This window comes from Anser cygnoides, chromosome 2 (genome assembly GCF_040182565.1).
Source record: "Anser cygnoides isolate HZ-2024a breed goose chromosome 2, Taihu_goose_T2T_genome, whole genome shotgun sequence".
Lineage (NCBI taxonomy): Eukaryota > Metazoa > Chordata > Aves > Anseriformes > Anatidae > Anser > Anser cygnoides.
In genome coordinates, this window is record NC_089874.1 from 97,718,666 (window position 1) to 97,738,477 (window position 19,812).

General features: G+C 40.0%; 1 protein-coding gene across 4 annotated transcripts in view; it reads right to left on the reverse strand.

The window, feature by feature from the left end:
• Positions 1–19,812, reverse strand: part of ANKS6 (ankyrin repeat and sterile alpha motif domain containing 6) — a 46,373-nt gene that overhangs the window by 24,069 nt on the left and 2,492 nt on the right. For all 4 annotated transcript variants that reach the window (XR_010829566.1, XM_048079583.2, XM_048079582.2 and 1 more), the window contains exons 2-6: positions 18,058–18,557; positions 13,917–13,961; positions 10,015–10,219; positions 8,048–8,154; positions 6,485–6,633 (exon numbers count right to left, since the gene is read on the reverse strand). Coding sequence is in view for 3 of the 4 variants with exons in the window: in XM_048079583.2 (XP_047935540.1) it covers positions 6,485–6,633; positions 8,048–8,154; positions 10,015–10,219; positions 13,917–13,961; positions 18,058–18,557 (1,006 nt within the window). In the remaining variant the exon portion in view is untranslated. The remainder of the gene's footprint in view (positions 1–6,484; positions 6,634–8,047; positions 8,155–10,014; positions 10,220–13,916; positions 13,962–18,057; positions 18,558–19,812) is intronic.

Below are 19,812 nucleotides of genomic sequence, written 5' to 3' on the forward strand. Positions count from 1 at the left end.
AAACATCATGTGGCTTGCAGGTTAATAAGTCAAAATTCTAAATATGTCCTGATTATTTCTTAGTAAAGCTACTTCGCTTTCTGGAACACCTTAAAAGAAATAAGATACTTTAAAATGATGATATTTCATCAAGGCTGTTTTATAAGATATCCAAACCAGACCTGTACTTTCCTTGTTTACTCTTTATTCTTCGCCATTCCTTCTCACCATATATATTCCTCTCTCCCCCTGACATTTAACATTTCTGAACTGCTTTCTGATATATCTCTTCCTAACTGTCACGGAGCAGAACTAAGTAATATAAATGGTAAACTTACTCCCCATAAATCAATCCTTCTAGCAGATGATCATTAAAAAGATTTTAAATCTGCACAGAGCATTACTAATGGACAGAGTCCTCAGACCTCTGTATCTCTTTGGAGTCATAACTAATAAAGATATACATTACTTTCATCAACAAAGACCTGGTGGAAAAAGAGAGACAAATAGTTCCGAGAAAGCAGTAAAAACCACACAGTTCAGCATTTATTCACCTTCCAAAAGGAACTGAAAGGGCAAAAATCCATTTAGTTTTAATATGGAGAACAGTGACCTTACAAAAGAGACTGTTTGTACAACGTGGCTTGCTTGTTACGGGAACAAGCTAGCTTCACTGGGCAAAAAGATCACTTCTCAGTTCCTCTCATCTTTGCTACTCTTTATAGACTTCTGATCTGCTAACATAGGCTCTCACCACAAAGTCACCTAAAATGGAGTAAGTGTAGCCACTACACTACCATACAAAGTACTCTACTACTCTCTGGCACGGAAGGAAAGCTAGTAGAGAAGCTCATCTTGGCTTCTGGTGTTCAGAGTAGGGTTGTCTGAGCTGCGGAGCGTCCAGCGTGTTGCTGCAGAAAGTTGTGGTCTATCCATATACCTTGGACATGAGAGACATATAGAAGCTAGAACAAAGGGTTTTAAGCTAGATTGAAAAAGCCAAATAAAAATGCATCAGTGGTTAAAATAGCGTCTGTCAAAAGGCTATGCTCTAGTAGCAGTGGGAAAATGCAATAGTATCAAAAAATAAAAACAAAAAAGAGGTGTTGCCACTTGAGAAATATCTTATATACTTTTAACAATATTACAAAAGAAAGAATTAGGGGAAGCACTGGAAATCTCTGTCTTCAAACAACTTTATAAACAACTTTATCCTAAAAAAGAAACTGAATGTGATAACTTACGTTGCTCTGCTAATGATATTGAGGGTATTGTTTGCTGAAAAAGCACAGGCAACAAGAAAAGAGGAAATAAGATCTTTGCATATACCAAGGACACAACTTTGTTTCCAAGTCCAGAAAATGGTGGGAAACAAAGTACTTATTAGTTCGTAAGTGAACCTCTAAGTAAAAGGGGTAAAGGATGAGAAAACAGTCATCGACCACATAGAATCACAGAATAGTTTGGGCTGGAAGGGACCTTAAAGACCATCTAATTCCACGCCCCCCCTGCCATGGGCAGGGACACCTCCAACCGAACCAGGTTGCCCAAAGCCCCATCCAGCCTGGCCTTGAGCACCTCCAGGGATGGGGCATCCACAGCTTCTCTGGGCAGCCTGTGCCAGGGCCTCACCACCCTCTGGGTTAAGAATTTATTCGTAATATCTAATCTAAACTGACCCCTCTTTTAGTTTAACGCTATTACCTCTTGTCCTACCCCTACACTCCCTGACACAGAGTCCCTCCCCAGCTTTCCTGTAGGCCCCCTTTAGGTGCTGGAAGGCTGCCATAAGGTCACCTTGGAGCCTTCTCTTCTCCAGGCTGGACAACCCCAACTCCCTCAGCCTGTCTTTGTAGGAGAGGTGCTCCAGCTCTATGATCATACTTGTGGCCATCATGTGGACTTGTTCTAATACTTCCATGTTCTTCTTGTGATGGACCCCCAGAGCTGAATGCAATACTCCAAGTTGGGATCTCACGAGAGCAGAGTAGAGGAGGAGAATCACCTCCCTCGACCTGCTGGCCATGCTTCTTTTGATGCAGCCTAGGATATGGTTGGCTTTCTGGGTTTTAAGCACACACATTGCCAGTTCATGTTGAGCTTCTCATCAACCAACACCCCCAGGTCTTTCTCTTCAGGGCCTGCTCTCAATCCATTCTCCACACAGCCTGTACTTCAGCTTGGGATTGCCCCAGCCCAGGCACAGGACCGTGCACTTGGCCTTGCTGAACCTCATGAGGTTCACACAGGCCCACCTCTTAAGCCTGTCCAGGTCCCTCTGGATGCCATCCCTTCCCTCCAGCATGTTGACCGCACCACACAGCTTGGTGCCATTGGCAAACTTGCTGAGGGTGCACTCGATCCCACTGTCCATGTCACCGACAAAGATGTTAAATAGTGCTGGTCCCAATACTGACCCCTGAGGAACACCACTCATCACTGATCTCCACCTGGACATTGAGCTGTTGACCTTGACCCTTGGAGCGTGACCATCCAGCTAATTCCCTACCCACTCAGTGGTCCATCTGTCAAATCCATGTCTCTCCAATTTACAGACAAGGATATCATAGGGGAAAGTGTCAAATGCCTTGCACAAGTCCAGGTAGATGACATCAGTTGCTCTTCCCCTATCCACCAATGCTGTGATCCCATGGTAGGAGACCAGCAGATTTGTCAGGCACAATCCACCCTTAGTGATGTGCCTTTGGTTAATGGACTATTGAAATGAGCTTGCACAGATTAAAACAAAAAGAACTGATTACCCGGAGTAATTATAGACAACACAAACTCTGAACCAATATTATCTTCAAGGTAACTGGAGAGGATGGAAGAAATTACAGAAGCAAAAGGCAAATACATTACCACACCTACCCCAAAGAAGAAAATCTAAAAATTTACTGACCAATCAGCTTAATTTAGAATCACAGAATGACACAATCGCTTAGGTTGGAGAAAACCTCCAAGATCATCAAGTCCAACCATTAACCTAGCAAAGTTACCTTGCCAGGTAACTGCGTCTATCACTAAACCATGTCCCTAAGCGCCTCATCTACACGTATTTTGAAGACCTCCAGGGATGGTGACTCAACCACTTCCCTGGGCAGCCTGTTCCAACACCTCACAACCCTTTCTGTGATGAGCTTTTTCCTAATATCCAACCTAAAGCTCCCCTGGCACAACTTGATGCCATTTCTTCTTGTCCTGTCATTTGTTGCTTGGGAGAAGAGACTGATCCCCACCTCTCTACAACCTCCTTTAAGGTGTAGCAAGAGATAAGGTCTCCCCTGAGCCTCCTTTCCTTCAGGCTAAATAACCCCACTTCTCTCAACCACCCCTCGTAAGATTTGTTCTCTAACTGGAAAGGACATCACTGAAAGAACTTTGTATGTAATCACAGCTCGTAAGAGACAGCTGGCATAGGTTTGTCAGGAATAAATCACACCAAATCAATCTCTCTGACAGACTAACTGGTGAAGTGGAAGAAGGGAGGAGAAGCTGTAACATAGCTTAACTTTAATAAAGCTTTTATCAATATTCCATGTACCATTCTCTGAACAAATGACGAAAATATGCTTCTAGTAAAATTAATAGAGGAAAAGCATGATAACCAAAAGACACATTAACAGACAAATTACCAGCAATTTACTCTAGAATGGGGAGGGCATATTCAGTGGTGTGAAACATGAGCTTGGAAATATTCGTTAACAACATCAGTGATGAAACAGAATTCATTTTGCACAGTCCATGTAAGACATCTATCTGGACAGTTTTGTGAGCACCTTAGATACTCTAAATTACACTGATGAATTGACTTCAGTAGGTCATTACACTGATGAATTGACTTCAGTTCACTGATGAATTGAATTCAGTGGGGGGGGGGTCAAGGTCATATGTAAGCAGAAGAAATCAAGTGTATAAATACAGAAAAAGGAATAATAAGCAAAGCAGTTGTACTGAAGAAAGAAAATCAGAGTTCTAGCAAAGCACCAACTAATCATAGGTCCTCTAAGAATAGGTCCACAGTGTCTTACTGCTGCAAAAAAATGGCAAATTTCACTGACCACCCCATGAGATACACAACTGTACAAGTAGCTTTTGTACCCTGCTATGTAATATTGAGACTTTAGTTAGAATCTCATGACTTGTTTTGGATACCTCACTTTAAGACTAATACAGACAAACTACAAATAGCAAGAAGTTTAGGAAACAGTCTGCAAACAAGGAAATTTGAATACATTTTATTATTATTATAGAAAATAAAAGATTTAAGAGAATTTCCATCTTTTCTAAGTACGTATATAGTTCCTATAAAGGTGAAGGTGGACACTGATAACTGAAAAACAATTAACTTAATACGCAGCAAGAGAGATTTAGCTTATACCAAGGGAAAAAAATCTGACTGTAGGAACAGACAAGCAGTGGAACCAGCTGCAAAATTACACTATGGACCTTTTTCATCACAGTGAAAGAAGAGAGAACAGAAACTTTGTCAAGGATGTTCTTGGCATATTCATTCTGTCTCCTTAAGTAAAGACAGGTGGGCTCATCGAGTTCCCTCTCATTCTTCCATTTCTATGATTCCACGTTTTGCCATCTGCACTGACCTAGACAGAAAATTTATGTACTGTCTGAGTCACTATAAATATCTCACTGAAACCTTCCGGGCAATTTGTTTTACAGTCCTGGCTCAGCACAGAGAAGTTGTCCACATGGAATCATCACTGCTACAAAGCCAAGGACAAATCCCTCACTTGTGCATTCTCCTCACACACTGGTCTAAAGCAAGATGTGTTTGATGACCTCCCCAGTCACTCTGAAAATATAATTTTTCATCTCTTTATTCTCTGTATGGAGAATAAGATATGTAACACACTCGTGATCAGACAGAAGGGTTAATAAAGCACTAAGCAATGTTGGAAGAGGAGGGTTATATTGGCTTTATATACGTGTATTTACACATGCACATATATACAGGAGAATTGAGAATTATATAGAATATTTCTGCTGAAAAAGTGCTTAAGGCTTAACTTGTAAATACTGTAAAGTTTTGATGTTTTGCAACCAAGTTCCAACACATCAAAATATTAAATGTCAGTACTCATATTTAAATCTTTATCGACAAATCCTACAAAATTGTTTTTTTCTAATTTCACCTCAAAATCTTCTATGACCCCAGTTCAAGCCTTTGCTTGAACTCTGCAAGAGTTGCAATCTGACCTGCTGTTGATCTGCTTTCTATAATGCCAAAGACTGTTCTGAAATCCCCAAGCTAGGTAACAAAATTCCTAAATAAGCCCATCTAAACTGATACTCAAGTTGTATCATATCAAATAATAGAACAATCATATGAAAATATCACTTGTCACTTCATTGTTAAAATTGCAAAATGGATTTGAGGTAAAGTAGAACTATAAATGGTCTTTAAAATTCATGTCAGAAATAGCCTGGAAATTAGCATGTGTGTTTCCAAGACTCTGATAACATTTATGCTAAAAATGCGAGATTACAGAATCAAGGAAATTCTGAGGTATAAGACCATACACAAATTTTCACCTAAACAAATAAAATCAGCAACAACAACAAAATAAGCTAATACTTTTTTCCTTCTTTTTTTGAACACAGACAACATAAGTCACAATGTCCTTGTTCAAATGGCACACACTTGTCTCCTACTGGATTATTGCCAATTTCTAGATAAGCATACAGCATTCCAACGACTCTCCAGAGGACGGGTAAGCATGAATTGCACTCTCTTCCATTTTTCGTATTAAAACCTCTGCTATGCCCTTAATTTTCAGTGCCGACCTCCATTCATGGTTGAAATAAAGTCTACCCTCTCTCGTAGAAGTCTGCTGCTTCATGATGAATCTAAACTCATCCCTTTTATACTCCTTACAGCACTATGATGAAGCCTCAGTCTGGGCTGTCCTGCACATAGTCACAGTATTTTCAAGTACACTACCTGAACTTCAGTTTACTTCCTACATCATGCTTTTCTTCTTCTAGGGTCCACTAAATACCATAAAAGAAAATTATAAAGAACAACTGCTGGAAATCCTACACAAAGCAAACACATAAACAGGCAGCTTCTCACTTTTTTTTCAGAGATCCCAAACACATTCACTTCAATTTCAAAGAAAAAAGATCAGCTATGAGTAAAGGAAAAGTCTACTAAAAACGGAGTACAATTGGATGATAACATTAAGATAATAAAGGAAATTCATTTCCAAACTCATGAATGTAATACATTCTACTATTTAATTATGACATCTATTTCTAGGCACTGAAATGTGCTTTGATGCTGACTCTTCTTTAGAAGTCTTCCCTTTGCCTTGTTACTTGAAGAGAAAGAAAGCTGAACATATGATATGTATCATAAAACCAGGAAACAACTAGGAATTCAGAAGGGGAAAGATCCCCACAACTAGTTACATATTAGATCCAAAGTACTTCTTAGCAATGACCTTCTCTGCTTCATTCAGTAAGAGTGACTGAATATATTTACCTTTAAACCTCCTTTGTCATCTGGCAGCATTGGGACATTTAAGGATTGCCTGCTTCTGGAACAAGGCAAAGATGATCTGTTGTTGAGTTTATTCTTGTCTTTGTCTACTTGCATGCATGCTGACGCAAGTAACCGTACAAGTTCTGTGTCTAAAAGAAAACAAATTCAGATACTTTTTAGTCTGTTTCACTTTGCCAAATCATGACCGATATACTGAAACACCTCTCAAACAAAGCAGATGAATACCCAAAACTTTGTTTCTTGGCCTGTTTCCCACCCCGTCTCCCCACACAGTGGGCTGCAGTCTTATCAACGCCTCTCTAAACATTTATCAGTATAAATAATCATGCCATTCAGTCATGTGTGACCAAATGAACTGCCTGCTTGCACACTTTGTAGAAGTTAAGAACAGCACTGGGATGGTCCCTTTTCTCACCTGACATAGAAGAAAGCAGAGAAAAAGGAATATTCTTTCTTCAAGCGCAGGTTGCAGAAAAGAAGCTTGAAATTAAATCCCAAAGAGAAAGAAGATGTTCAGCCTGGACAATGAAGGGACTGAAAAGACATGGTAAGAAAAATATAGAGGAAAAAAGGTAAGAAAAAAAAAGGAAGGAAGAGGAGAAAAAAAAAGAATAAGATGAGGACAGGAAAGCAAGAAGTATTCTGTAAAACTGTATTTTATACAGAAATAAGGAAAGATTTTCAGAAGGGCAGACAGAACCAACCTATATCCCCGTTGCTGAACAGGTGACAAGGTGAACTATTCTGTCCTACAGGGAGCTAGTTACAAGAAAAACACATTCACCATTATTTATTTTCTAAAACTTTATACTATTAGTTATCAACTTTTGGCAAAGCAAAGATACATGCTAGTGATCAAAAACAACACTGTGAGTAAATACAGAGAACATAAACATTCTTTCCATTAGCACTACTGTTTTTCACCTTCAGAGAACGCAATCTAGCTACCAGGCAAGTTTAATAATAAAGTCCCAAATTAGGTAGGCTAAACAAACTACAACAAAATCTAAATGTGTTTCATCCAAGTCTCCCCAAAGCATGCTGTCTTTTTCTAAAGCACTCCCATGACTAAAAACTTGAATGCTGAAGTGTGATTTAATCTCAGCCTTTAGAGACCTAGTGGGAGCTCCAGCCAGTTCACTAGTCTTGTGCTGATTGCACTTTCTTCGTCCTGTCCCTTAACTGCTGCCAAGTGGAAACTTCTAGCTCCAGTTCCTAGCTCAGAGCTAATGACACTACCTGAGCCACCACAAGTAAATGCTATTGAACTGGCTCTGATGACACAAACAACGTTTTGGAGCACCTTCAGAAATAAAGACAAAAGGACCACACAAAATCTATTAGCCCATAAAAGTATATACACATCTAAACAACTAATTAAAAAAAAACATTTTCAGGCAGTATCCATTCTTGGTCCAGTCTAGCATAGACCACAGTCAGTATCTTGAAGCAAATTTGATGCAATTTCTACGTCAAAAGAGATGTTTATCTGGTTATATTGCAATTACAAACATTTCCTCAGTGTTCTCTGAAACAACATACCTGGATCATTCAGGAGCATTATCAGGTCAAAAGCTGTGTATCCATTTTTCGCACGAAGATTGACGTCAGCTCCTTGATTTAACAAATACTTTACCACTTCTTTGTTTCTTCAAGGGAGAAAAAAAAAAAAAAAGCATTGCTTATGTTAAAGAGAGAGACAGAGTACCCCAATCCATCATTTCCATCCTTTTATATCATCGCTCCTCGATTAATGATCATAGTTTTACCTCTTCAATAGCTAACCAAGTCCATACCGTGTCCACAATTTATTCAGGAGCTCCCATGACTCTTTTGTCAGTCACTGTTTACTCACTATAAATCACAATAATTGGCATGCAAACAGTCAGCCTTAAAAAAACATAATTTGAATAGTCAGATTCTTCATCTGACCCTTTGGAAATAATCATGGTATTTGTTGCCAGTTTCCCTTTGAAAGGCCATTATCGCCTGGGGCAAAACAGCAGGTGAAAATACAAAGGTCAGTCCAGAAGTCATCACACAACACTGCTAATACTTAAACACAGCTTCCTATTCAGAACAGATAAAAAAAAAATCCATTTAATAAAACCCCTACTGACTAAAGATAATTTATGAACTCCAAACAGCAAATCACTTGATTAGAGACACAAATTTCCTTGATGTATCTTAAATGCAAAAACAAATCAGCAGTAAGTGATAATACAAACACCTCCTAATAAAAGCTCATAAAAGCAAGTTGCATAAAAGGAATCATCATCCCATTCCCATTAACCCCTCTCCTTTCTCATATAGCTGAATAAATAGCAGGACTAGCCTTGCAAATTAAAAACAATACAAAATAAGCAATGACAACAAAGCTGTGGAAAATATTTTTAATATAAAATTCCTCTTACACTGAGACTAAACTTGTATAAAAACAAACTCTGACACGCATAAGCCATACTGAAGAACAATGTGCTTAAGTAGCAATAGTTGACTGCCAGCTCTAACTCTGAAGCTGACAAACAGATCTCAAACAGATCTCTGAAGATCACTTCAGAGCATTCCTTCTACCTGAACATACTCCAAATAAAGTCAACCTAAAATGAAGAATGAACGTTCTCTCTCTCTTCTAACAAAAACTCTGTTTTATCCCCAGTGTAGCTCCTCTGCACATTTCCCATTACTTCTTCGTTTCCTTAAAAATGTGTCCCAACCTCCTTTCCAGTCCTGCACCTTCAGGGTGTACAGAGTGACTCAATCCTCCACTGCCCCTGACTCACACAGACTTTGCTTGCTCCTTCCTTCTAACTAGAAACTGCCCCCAACTACTGTTGTTCCTAAGAAGGGGTAAGCTGAGATTCTTCTGAGTATAAGGATTTCCAGTCCTTGTTATCACAGACAAGAGGAGTGTCTGAATTCAGACATGTGTCATGTATTTTGACATTGCCAACTTTATGACAGAGATTACACGTGAAATTCAATTTATAAAATAGCTTTTGATTAAAAAAAAAAGTCAGTTCTCCAGTGGACACACTCCAGAAAAGTTAAATGAAAACTTCTGAAGAGAGGAATTGTAAGAACGGTTTTAAGACTGGCAAACGTGGCACACAGAAAGGTGATTACATTGAGTTTCGTAACTTGGTGTAGGCTTACAACCCTGATCTGGGGTGATAATATATTACAAAGGACTGAAAGCCATCAAAGGCTGGAAGTCAAAATCTGCATCAAAGCTCCTAGCGCCTGCCTGGAGCACAATGTTCCCAGTGCTTACAGAGCAAGACTCGCGTTTCCATATATGCCACTCATTTCTGAAATCCAAACTTGTTTGGGTCTGTTCTGAAAAGCTGAGGGCATCCTACGTGTTTTAGAAAATTGAGGTCACAAGCCTCCACAATTCTTGTCAAGAGCTCTCTGCTTCCAAAGTCAATATCAAAAAGATCTTTTCTATCTGGATGTAAGAAGAATGAAACTTCTTTTCTGTTCGACCCAGACAGCATACAACTTACCCATGGTATGTGGCCTGCATTAGTGCTGTCCAGCCATGAACATTATCCTGTTTGTCAATCTCAGCATTTTTCTCAACAAGGAGCTGGACGAGGGGCAGCTGCCCAGTTACAGCTGCAATCATTAACGGAGATGCACCATCAACATTGGTAATATTGACCTGACTTGGGTCTTCATCAACTATCTCTTTAACCAGCTGAAAGTTGCCTGCAAAACAGTGATATAAAAAAAAAAAAAATCTACATCAGCAACATAGAACTGCTTAGCCACTGAATTAATATGTACTTTGATTTGCTGACACTGGTCTACGTTTAGTGGAATTAAAACAGAAGAAATACGGTATGTATCACTTCAATGTATATAGTCCTTTAAAACATTTTGCACATTAAACAATAAAGCAGTATCAATAACAACAGACATATAGAACTGTCAGTACTACAGAATTGCAATACTACAGCTTCAAACATTAAAAGTAAGTGTTTGTACCAATCTCTGTTTCTTCGTCGATACATTTTCACTGGCTACGGGAAGTTGTGATATAAGCTGGAGGCACTATTTTCCCTCATATTTTTACATACCTGTGCACTTACAGTACAATTCTGTTACAAGAATAATTTTCTCAAATAATGACTAAGCCATTAAAGCTGTATAAACTGCAGTGTGTCTCATGTGAAGACACGTGTATGAAACTTTTCCATAAAATTGTCTGAAGATGATGCAGAAGGAAAAGTAACGATGCGGAGACAACTGCTTTGCCATTCAGCAGGACTAAGATCCCCCATTGCATTTCCTTAGACAGATATCACAGAAAACCACAATTCTAGAACCAAAGAAGATGGGTACAAAGGCACTCTGAAGGTGACAAAGGTCATTCTTGCCCCGAGCAAGTAGAACAACGCCCTAGGTCATATCGACCAGTAATTCCTCCTACAAAGGTTGTTTGCTGCTTCTAAAAACCACGACTGATACAATTCCACAACCTCCCAGTGAATTAGTCTATACCAGTGCTCAAACTTCTTATATTCAGAATGTATTTTTTTTTTTAATTCTACTTCTGATATTTAATTTCCAACGCAAAACTTCCCTACTCCTTCCTCAAGAGTAATTCCTGTCATCCTTTTTTAGAAGTAAACCTAACAGTCAAGTTTCCAGATAAAAGAGGCTGGCAGTCACTGAGTTCTTGTCTAGATTACAAAAAGCAGTGCAAAATCTGCTACGGAACATACGTTAGCTAGGTTGTGTTTCTTTTTTTTTTTTTTTCCTAAATCTTAATAAAGGTAGGAACAAGCAATTTAAAAAAATGTCTGAGGTAGTCAGGGTCATCCTAAGCAGAGGGCTTAAATTTGCCCACCTCCCTTACTTTTTTGATGACATATGGTTGACAAAAGCACAGAAGAAGCTGAGAGGAAAGAAAGATCTCAGACTGAATATGTACCATTGCAGGAACAGAGGCAAAAAGAAGCAGACTGTCAACTGCCATGCAAATGGAAAAATTCTTACACTTTAAAAAACAAAACAAAACCAAAAAAAAACCACTTCAAACAGTAAACTGCTTTATGGCATGGACTGCCTTCAACTCAGTCACTGGTGTCAGTATTTTCCTTGGAAAGACAGTCAGAATTCCAGATAAACCCTGCAGGCACTTGAATGCATGCACTGAAACTAACATCCACCCCCACTCATCATCTAATTTCTTGGAAGGGGAAAGAAAAGCACAGACCTCATTTTCCATGTCCCAATTTAGTAAAAGACACCAAGTGGCTTTTTTAACACAGAACTGCATCAAAAATTTTGTTAAACAGAAACCCTGGAACCTACAGAGACTCCAGAATTGACTTCGAACTCTGTCCTGGACACTTCTTAACCTAGCAAAGTCCTCTTAAACAATGCTGCCAGCTGCCATCCACAGCTGTGTATTCTAGAGAAAAACAAATGCAGCACACTGACCAATATTGATTTGACTCCTTTCTAGCCAGCTTTAATGTTTTTAAATCTCATACCAAAAGTCACACAGGTATGAGAAGGACGGCTGAGCTTTCTAAAATGTAGCTGACACGAGGCTTTCCAGAATAAGTTTTGGCAGCTTACGTGTGAAGAATTGACATGTATGACAGACCTCCCACTACTGCTACCTATCATCTCTTTCTCCCTCACAATTATGTCTGCCCATTTCCAGTTCTGTTAGCCCCAAAAGCCATAAAGTTTCCGAGATGGTGACTTACAATGGTTAGTTAAAAAGCAACTGTTTAGCTGCAGTACCAAACCCTGGATTAGATCTCGATGCTAAGGCCAGGCTTGACCATTTGAAAATACAACTCTGGATTTTCAATAGGAATGAATGCAGTAAGAATAAAACTTAGAAGATAACTGTTGATTTAAAGGTGTGTTGCTGAAATCCATTTGGACAGATGTTGAGAAACAGTGGTATTTTCCTTCACAATATCATTCGCATACAAATAAAAAAAGATGCAAAAACTCATCAAAAAGGTACTAACTCAGAATTCTCCTTCGGGTTGCAGCTCCCCACTGAAAGCAAGAAGACAAACCTCATCAGAGCATTCATGATTATGTTACAGGAAGAAGCAGGTAAATGGACAAAAAGCTGGAAGGAGAGGTAGCTGTGCTCAACCCTGAAGTTCACTTATTCTACACGCACACATCACACCAACCCTGAAGTTCACTATGTGCACACATCACAGTCTGGAGGGTTACAGCCAGCTTTCCATGGATCAGGTTTTCTTTGCGAGAGACACAGAAAGCACAGCTTTGTTACACAGCACAGTATTACTACATCCACTGCATCCACGAGGCTGTATTACCAAGAGCACCTCACTGCCTGGGACGTCTTGGCCCCCAGTAAGGGAAGTCTGACTGGGGAAAGACCCTTATGAGACTCTCATAGGTCTCATGGGACACCTCTCATTAGTTCACTGGATGCAAGATTTAATCTCACATGAGAATGACTTCTTTCCTTATTTGAAGTGATATTAAATAAAACCATCAAGTCCTTTACTTTTACTGCTCAGTGACTTTTTTTTTCTCTCCACGTAGCTAGGACCACTGACAGTAGGCTACAGGTGCTATTGTATAGCTCAGAACATGATTAAAAAGCAAAACACCAATTATAAAAGCAGGAATCAGAGAAGGCTCAAAGACTGAGCCTCTCTAAGCTGTCAAACAGATTGCCAACAGCGTAGAGTTTCTGATCTCTGGCATTATCAGCAACCTCAGCAGAAAGTGAATAGTCCTGTTTCCCAAGCCAATGCCATCAGATGGCAATACTCAGGCCAAACCCATAATTTCAGCACATATTCCTATGCTAGAAGATCCAGGAAACTAGGTAACCAGCAAGCAGTTAGCCATTCACCAGGAGTGCAACCCATCACAGCTTGAATCGAATTTAAATCAACAGGATGGCATTGTCTTTTTCTCTTTGTGACAAAACAGATTTATCAATTTTGTGCTCATGAAAAGTCGCTCCCAGTCATGAAAGAATGTGCAGGATTCGAGACAATTGCCCTTTTCCTGAAGCAACTTTAAACAGCAATGAAAATGTCCATATGGAGTAGAGACCAGTGTATTTTTTGCAGTTTTATTTTCATACTTCAAGACTACCAGGAAGGAAAAAAAATCATGTTAAAGGTAGCATGGTCTTGGAAACTACTAAATCACACCATTGTGGCATGAAGGGCACAACAAGGAGCTCATAAGGACTTTTTCATATTGGAATGTGAAAAAAAATAAATAAAAATTACAGAAATAAATGTATTTTTTAAATGAAAAAGAGGGAAAAAAAGTAGTTGCGGGTTAAAACAGAACACAATTCAGTTTCCCATGTTAGCAAACAAGCGTACTCTGTAGTTGCAAGAACCAGACATGATGGAAAAACCCTGTCAGTACTTACCCAGTTTCAAAGCATGGAAGACATCAGGTTGCCTCTTTTCTGTATCTGAAAAACACATATTTCTATTAAGAGTCATTTAAAAGGCAAAAAAAATCTAATAAAATTTTATAGAAAAAATACACAATATATAGAAAAAATATATACATAAATATACCATAAAAGATGTTTGTACATGCATTTAGTAAGAATGAAGAGAGCACAGATTTTTATTCCCTGTGGGAACAACGACTCACCTGTATGGTTCTGTGTGCAGAGGTAAGGCTACACACTGTAATATACCAGTACTGGCTCTGCCTTTCAACTTCCATTCTGTATCAGGAAATTTTATTTGGAAACTTCTGTTTCCTGCCTGGAAGACTTAAATATCAATGAAAGAACCACAGTACAGTTCTGTGGTCTGGTGTAATTCTCTGTACAACAGCAAACACTCAAGTAACACAGGACTATTTTGGAAAGGGATTCAAAAGGAGTTTTATAAGATGCTCCCTTTTTACTTCCTCTTGAATATTGACAAGCTAATTTTTGAAGGTCACAAAAATAATAGTGATGATTCAAATACACAGTTTGTGCATTAATAGAGATCCTTCAGCTCCCAGATCATCATCATCTTAAAAAGAACTGTAATTATTACAATTGTAAGACTTCGAGTGAAGGATCTTTCGTTCTACGTGCCTTCCCAGTGCTTTGAAATGGTTGGCAATATATACAAAGAGGAAAAAATAGTGACATATTTTGCACCTTCCACTCAAACAAAAAAAATATATCCTTCTCTGTCTTCCAAAACATTACTGTCACTACAGAGCCAATGGGGCAAGAAGATTTGTAGGAAAACAAGTGACATTGAGAGGTCTCTCAGGTCCGATTCTGCCATTTTATGGTAAAACAGAAAAGGTTCATGTTCGTGGCTTGACTTCAGAGGAAGTCATTTGAAAATGCTGAACAAGAAACAGTTGCTGAAAAGCCCCCCACAACATGAGAAACTCTTAATTTACGACTAGGAACTGGAGCCGTGGGTCCTAAGTTTTCTCCTGATTAAGAAACTGCTCTATAGAAGGAACTGTGTATGAACTCACTGATGGAAAACAGATCTCAAAAGACTAATTGAGGAAAGGATGGGACTCTGCACTTGGCATGTGCAAAGCCTGGAAGAGACGCTGCCTCGGGGAGCAGGAGACCACGAAGAGGTGCCAGAAGACACAGGCAACACCCAGGCTGTCAGGGGCAGTTCTGATTTTGTTACTGAAAACAGCTCATAGAAGAGAGGTGCTTTCATTCGAGATGCAATTCACCTTACCTATATAGGGTCACGGTTAATGGTTCAGAAGACAATTTCATTTTCTGCTGCCTTCCACAGGAGAGAAAGGATCTGTTTGTTTGTTTGTTTCCCCCAGGATATACTGATTCCAGTGCTAGAGGAGGCTAAAGCCATGGCCAAACATTGATGCAGAAATTTATGTGGAAGCCTAACATTGTTAACCTCTTCTCCACCCCAGTTACTACCTTACTGCTGATGGAAACTTGCCCTCAGCAGAGGTGGCAGGCACGCTCACCTGCTTTAATGCAAGTCCACTCTAGTTTAAACAGACTTCAATGCTTTAAGTTGGACGATTATAGAAGACTTTCCAGCAGCATCAGGCCAACTCTGCATGCACAGAGATTACATGCAAATGCACAGGCAAGATATAAAGCACTGCACTAGCAAATCCCCCAGATGTCTGATTCTGCACACTGTTAAGCAACCAAGGTCTCTGTCAGAGGCTCATCATGAGCAAACGTCTGCAGTCAGACAGTTCTGCCTGGTAGCTTGGCTGTATGAAAGCCCTTGCTCCAACTTAACCTATGAGTCAACATCTGAGTGAGTTCAAACTTTCTCTGGGGCAGAAGGAAATGTCAGATTTCAGTCCTGAGTCTTAAAGTACAAGGGAAGCTTGACCTGCAGGAATAAGACCCAATTTAAATAAAAATTAACAAGCTTTAAGTAGGAGACTGGGATTGTGGGTATGTCTACGCTGCAGTGTAACAGAAAAATAATTAGCTAAGATTTAAATAAGCTTCTTTGGGTATCACACGTGGCAGAGAGCTTAGAGCGGACTAACATAGCCTGCAGACTTTCTGCCACCATGGCTGAATGGGTGGTAGCACCTGGAAAAGATGTTCTTTAGGGTCACTCCTACCCTTATTGAAAATTCTAGAGCTGGAAAACTAGATGCCTATCCTGCCTCGCTGCTTTTCCACACCCTCTAGTTAAATGTCTCCCAGCATCAGTCTGCATTATGAGGCACAAACACCTCGAAAAGAGTCCCCAGTCAGCCACATACAGAATAAGGTCTCAACCTCTGAAATGACTTACTGATGTTCAAACGTCCAACACAATGTCCAGACCAAACTGCCTGACTTCATGAACAGATTTAATACATTTCTGTATTAAATAAACAAATTTATGGAGAAGGAAAAGGAAGCAAATTCACAACAAAACCAGCATAAGCCAATCATAACATTATTCTATAGAACCACCTATCAAGAAAAGCTAAGTTAATTTGGAAGGAAATCAGAGATATCTAACAATAAGTACATTAAAAAAAATAAAAATCATTAGTATTTCAAATGAACAGGTGACAACAGATAGGCTTAACCTTTATCTTCAATAAAAATGAAAATCCTACAAGCATGCATACAGATAGCTGTCAACAGAATACAAATTTGCTTTGTAATTCAGAAAGAAAATAACTAGTAACAACATACAACATACTATTATGTCCTTTTGGTTGATTATGTGGCACTGGACATATTGTTTGAGACTTGATAAAGTTGTAGTCAAAGTTAGCTCACATCTTTCAAAACCGTTCGATCATCAACACAAGGTATGACCTCTAAAAAAACCTGGATTTTTTACATCCTTAAGCTCTCCTGGTTAAAGCTACACCACTACACACTCATTAACTGCACAGTCAGACTGTTTCTCTTCCCTTATCTCATTCAACGCACATAATTCATGTATCACAGTGCAGAACTAAAACTACCATAAAAGCAGCATTTCTGCAGTTCATCTTACTTGAGATTTGCATCAAGATGATGTACTTCTGATCTAATTTTGTACATAAATTAGCACAGCGTGTGTGTATACGTGTACATGTGTGAGCACGCACACTGCAGGCACATGATGCTCGAGAGGAGAAGGTTGTTACAAGTTTTATGAAGTTCTGAAATTAAGTATTCCCCTCTCCTTCAAGGATCAGAAAAGTGGAGCACATGATAACTTGTTATTCATCCACATTAATACTTCATTTTCTTATACTACACAGTCTACTATCAAAGGGCTTTGAGAAGGGTTCATACCCTCAGAGAGCTGAAGGCCAGAAGAAACTATCAGGATAACCTAATCTGTTTTTCTGCATATCACAGACCTTGTACGTGACACATAGCAAAGACAATCTGATGATAAGTTTTAGAAAAGCATTCAACCTTGATTGCACGTCAGGGTTTCTACACCTTTTCTAAGTCATTCCAGGTCTAAACTTCACTGCAAAGATTGCTGTCTTATTTCCCATTCAAATTCTTCTGACTTTAAACTTGCAGGTTTTTTTCTTTGACTGCTGTACAAAAAGACCCTCAAGTACTGGATGTCCTGTCCTTAACGTGGAAGCTTTATTAATCACTTCTCTTAACCACCTCATGAAACTAGGCAGACAGAACATCTTTAGTCTCTCACTACAAGGCAGGTTTTCAAGATTTTCTATCTTTTAAAAGTTTTCTCCAAGTTCGTGATATCCTTTCTTTGATGTCCTTATTCTTTTCTCTAGTGACTCTTCTTTAGACCCCTATCAAGTAAGCCTTTTTAAATTTTCTTCCTAAATGAGTGCCTGTATCATGTGTTTTAAAGGTTAAAAAACCCAAAACATTACAATATTTTAAATGTTTTAAACATTTTTACTGCAGAACAGGAATTCTACCATGTTAACCTGGAAGACATTTGCTGAAGTTGAGTATTCCTGCATCACCCAAGGCAGGTATACCTACTCCAACATTTTCAGTCTAGTTACAAATTTTAAACAACGTGGTGTACACACAACATAACACCTTCAGTTTCCAAATATGCAATCAAAACTCCAAGAAGACAAAACAAAAATCTAATGCTCCATACCTGCCTGGGGTCTAATTGTTGTGAGAGATTCCAGGTAGTCCTTCATGTCTTTATGTTTGAAGCCAACAGAGATTTCAAAAGGTGTTTTATGTAGTACATTCAGGTGATCGGGATTGGCACCCTTCTCCATGAGCTGCTGTGCCAAGCTCACCTTTCCACTAACAGCTGCCAGCATTAAAGGACTCCAGCCCATAGTCTTCACAGTGTAATTGCAATCAGCTCCCCAGTCTAATAACAGATGTACCACTGCCTCATGTCCATGTTGAGCGGCTGCCATCAGTGGAGTGATATCAGGAAGGTCGTCTCTGCTGCTGTTAAGCACATTTGTGCTAAAATGGTCGTAATTGTCTACAAAAGCTCCAGATTCCAGCAACAATTTCACCATGCTGACATGGCCGCCTCTAGAGGCCATTGTGAGGACGTTGGCTCCCAACTTATTCTGTGCGTTGAGATCAGCACCATTTTCCAGCAAGATGTGAGCCACGCTTAGATGTCCAAACCTTGAGAGAAATAAAGAGGAAAGGGGAAGAAGAGAATTAACAACTTGGACGGAAGAGGCTTCCGACATACTCTGAAAACAGTCATACTCTGAACACAGAAAAATTTGTTACCAATTCAGCGTATCAACTAATGGAAATGACTGAGATACTTGCTATGTGAGATCACACACACATCACTGAACGTGACCATGGTCACCTTACTGGTGGACTGCACCTTCCTAAATTGTTTCACATGCACCAAGTGACCATATCCATAAAAAAGACGTTTGCATCACCCCTTGCTTTGCAATTGGGAAAAAAAAAAATCAACAAACTCCCAGAACAGAAGGTGGCTCAGTGAAGACAGGCAACTGTGATGCGCTCATGAAGCTCAAAAAAGAATATAGCGGGTGGCCATTGCTTTCATAAAGGAAGCTGAAGTTAGCACCAGGGGGACGAGATGAGCTCTCCTCATGTAGAACACCTCAGGGAAACTGGACTCTGACACTGGTTTCACCAGCAGCACCGCTCTGATAGATGTTGACTGTGAGAGACTCTGGTAATTTGCCATTAAGCAAAAGACAATCATGAAAGCCATACGTGGTGGTTTTACTCAGCTGGGCTCCACCACAACAGCTCTCTCACTCCCCCTCCTCAAAGGAAAAGGGAGAGAAAATATGATGCAAAGGGTTCAAGGGTTGAGATAAAGGACGGGGAGATCATTCAATTATCATCACAGGCAAAATAACGATCACAGACTCAGCATAGGGAAATTAGTAACATTTATTACCTATATAAATATATACTTAAATATTTGAGAAACTCAAACTAAAAACACCTTCTCCCAACCCTTCCACCTTTTTCTACCTCCTCCCCCCAAGTGGAGCAGGGGAACGGGGGCTGCAGTCAGTCCTTAAAGCTGCTCCTTCATGGTCACTCCCTGCCCCTGCTCCACGTGGGGTCCCTCCCACAGGATGCCGTCCTTCCCAAACTGAGCCTGTGGGGGCTGCCCACAGGCAGCAGATCTTCAAGAACTGCTCCCACATGGCTCTGTACCATGGGGTCCATCCCCCAGGAGCAAACTGCTCCAGCACGGGTCCCCCACGGGCGGCAGCTCCCCCCAGACCCCCTGCTCCTGCGTGGGCTCCTCTCCACGGGCTGCAGCTCCGGCCCGGGGCCTGCTCCTGCGGGGGCTCTCCATGGGCCGCAGCCTCCTCCAGGCCACATCCACCTGCTCCACCGGGGGCTCCTCCACGGGCTGCAGTGTGGAGATCTG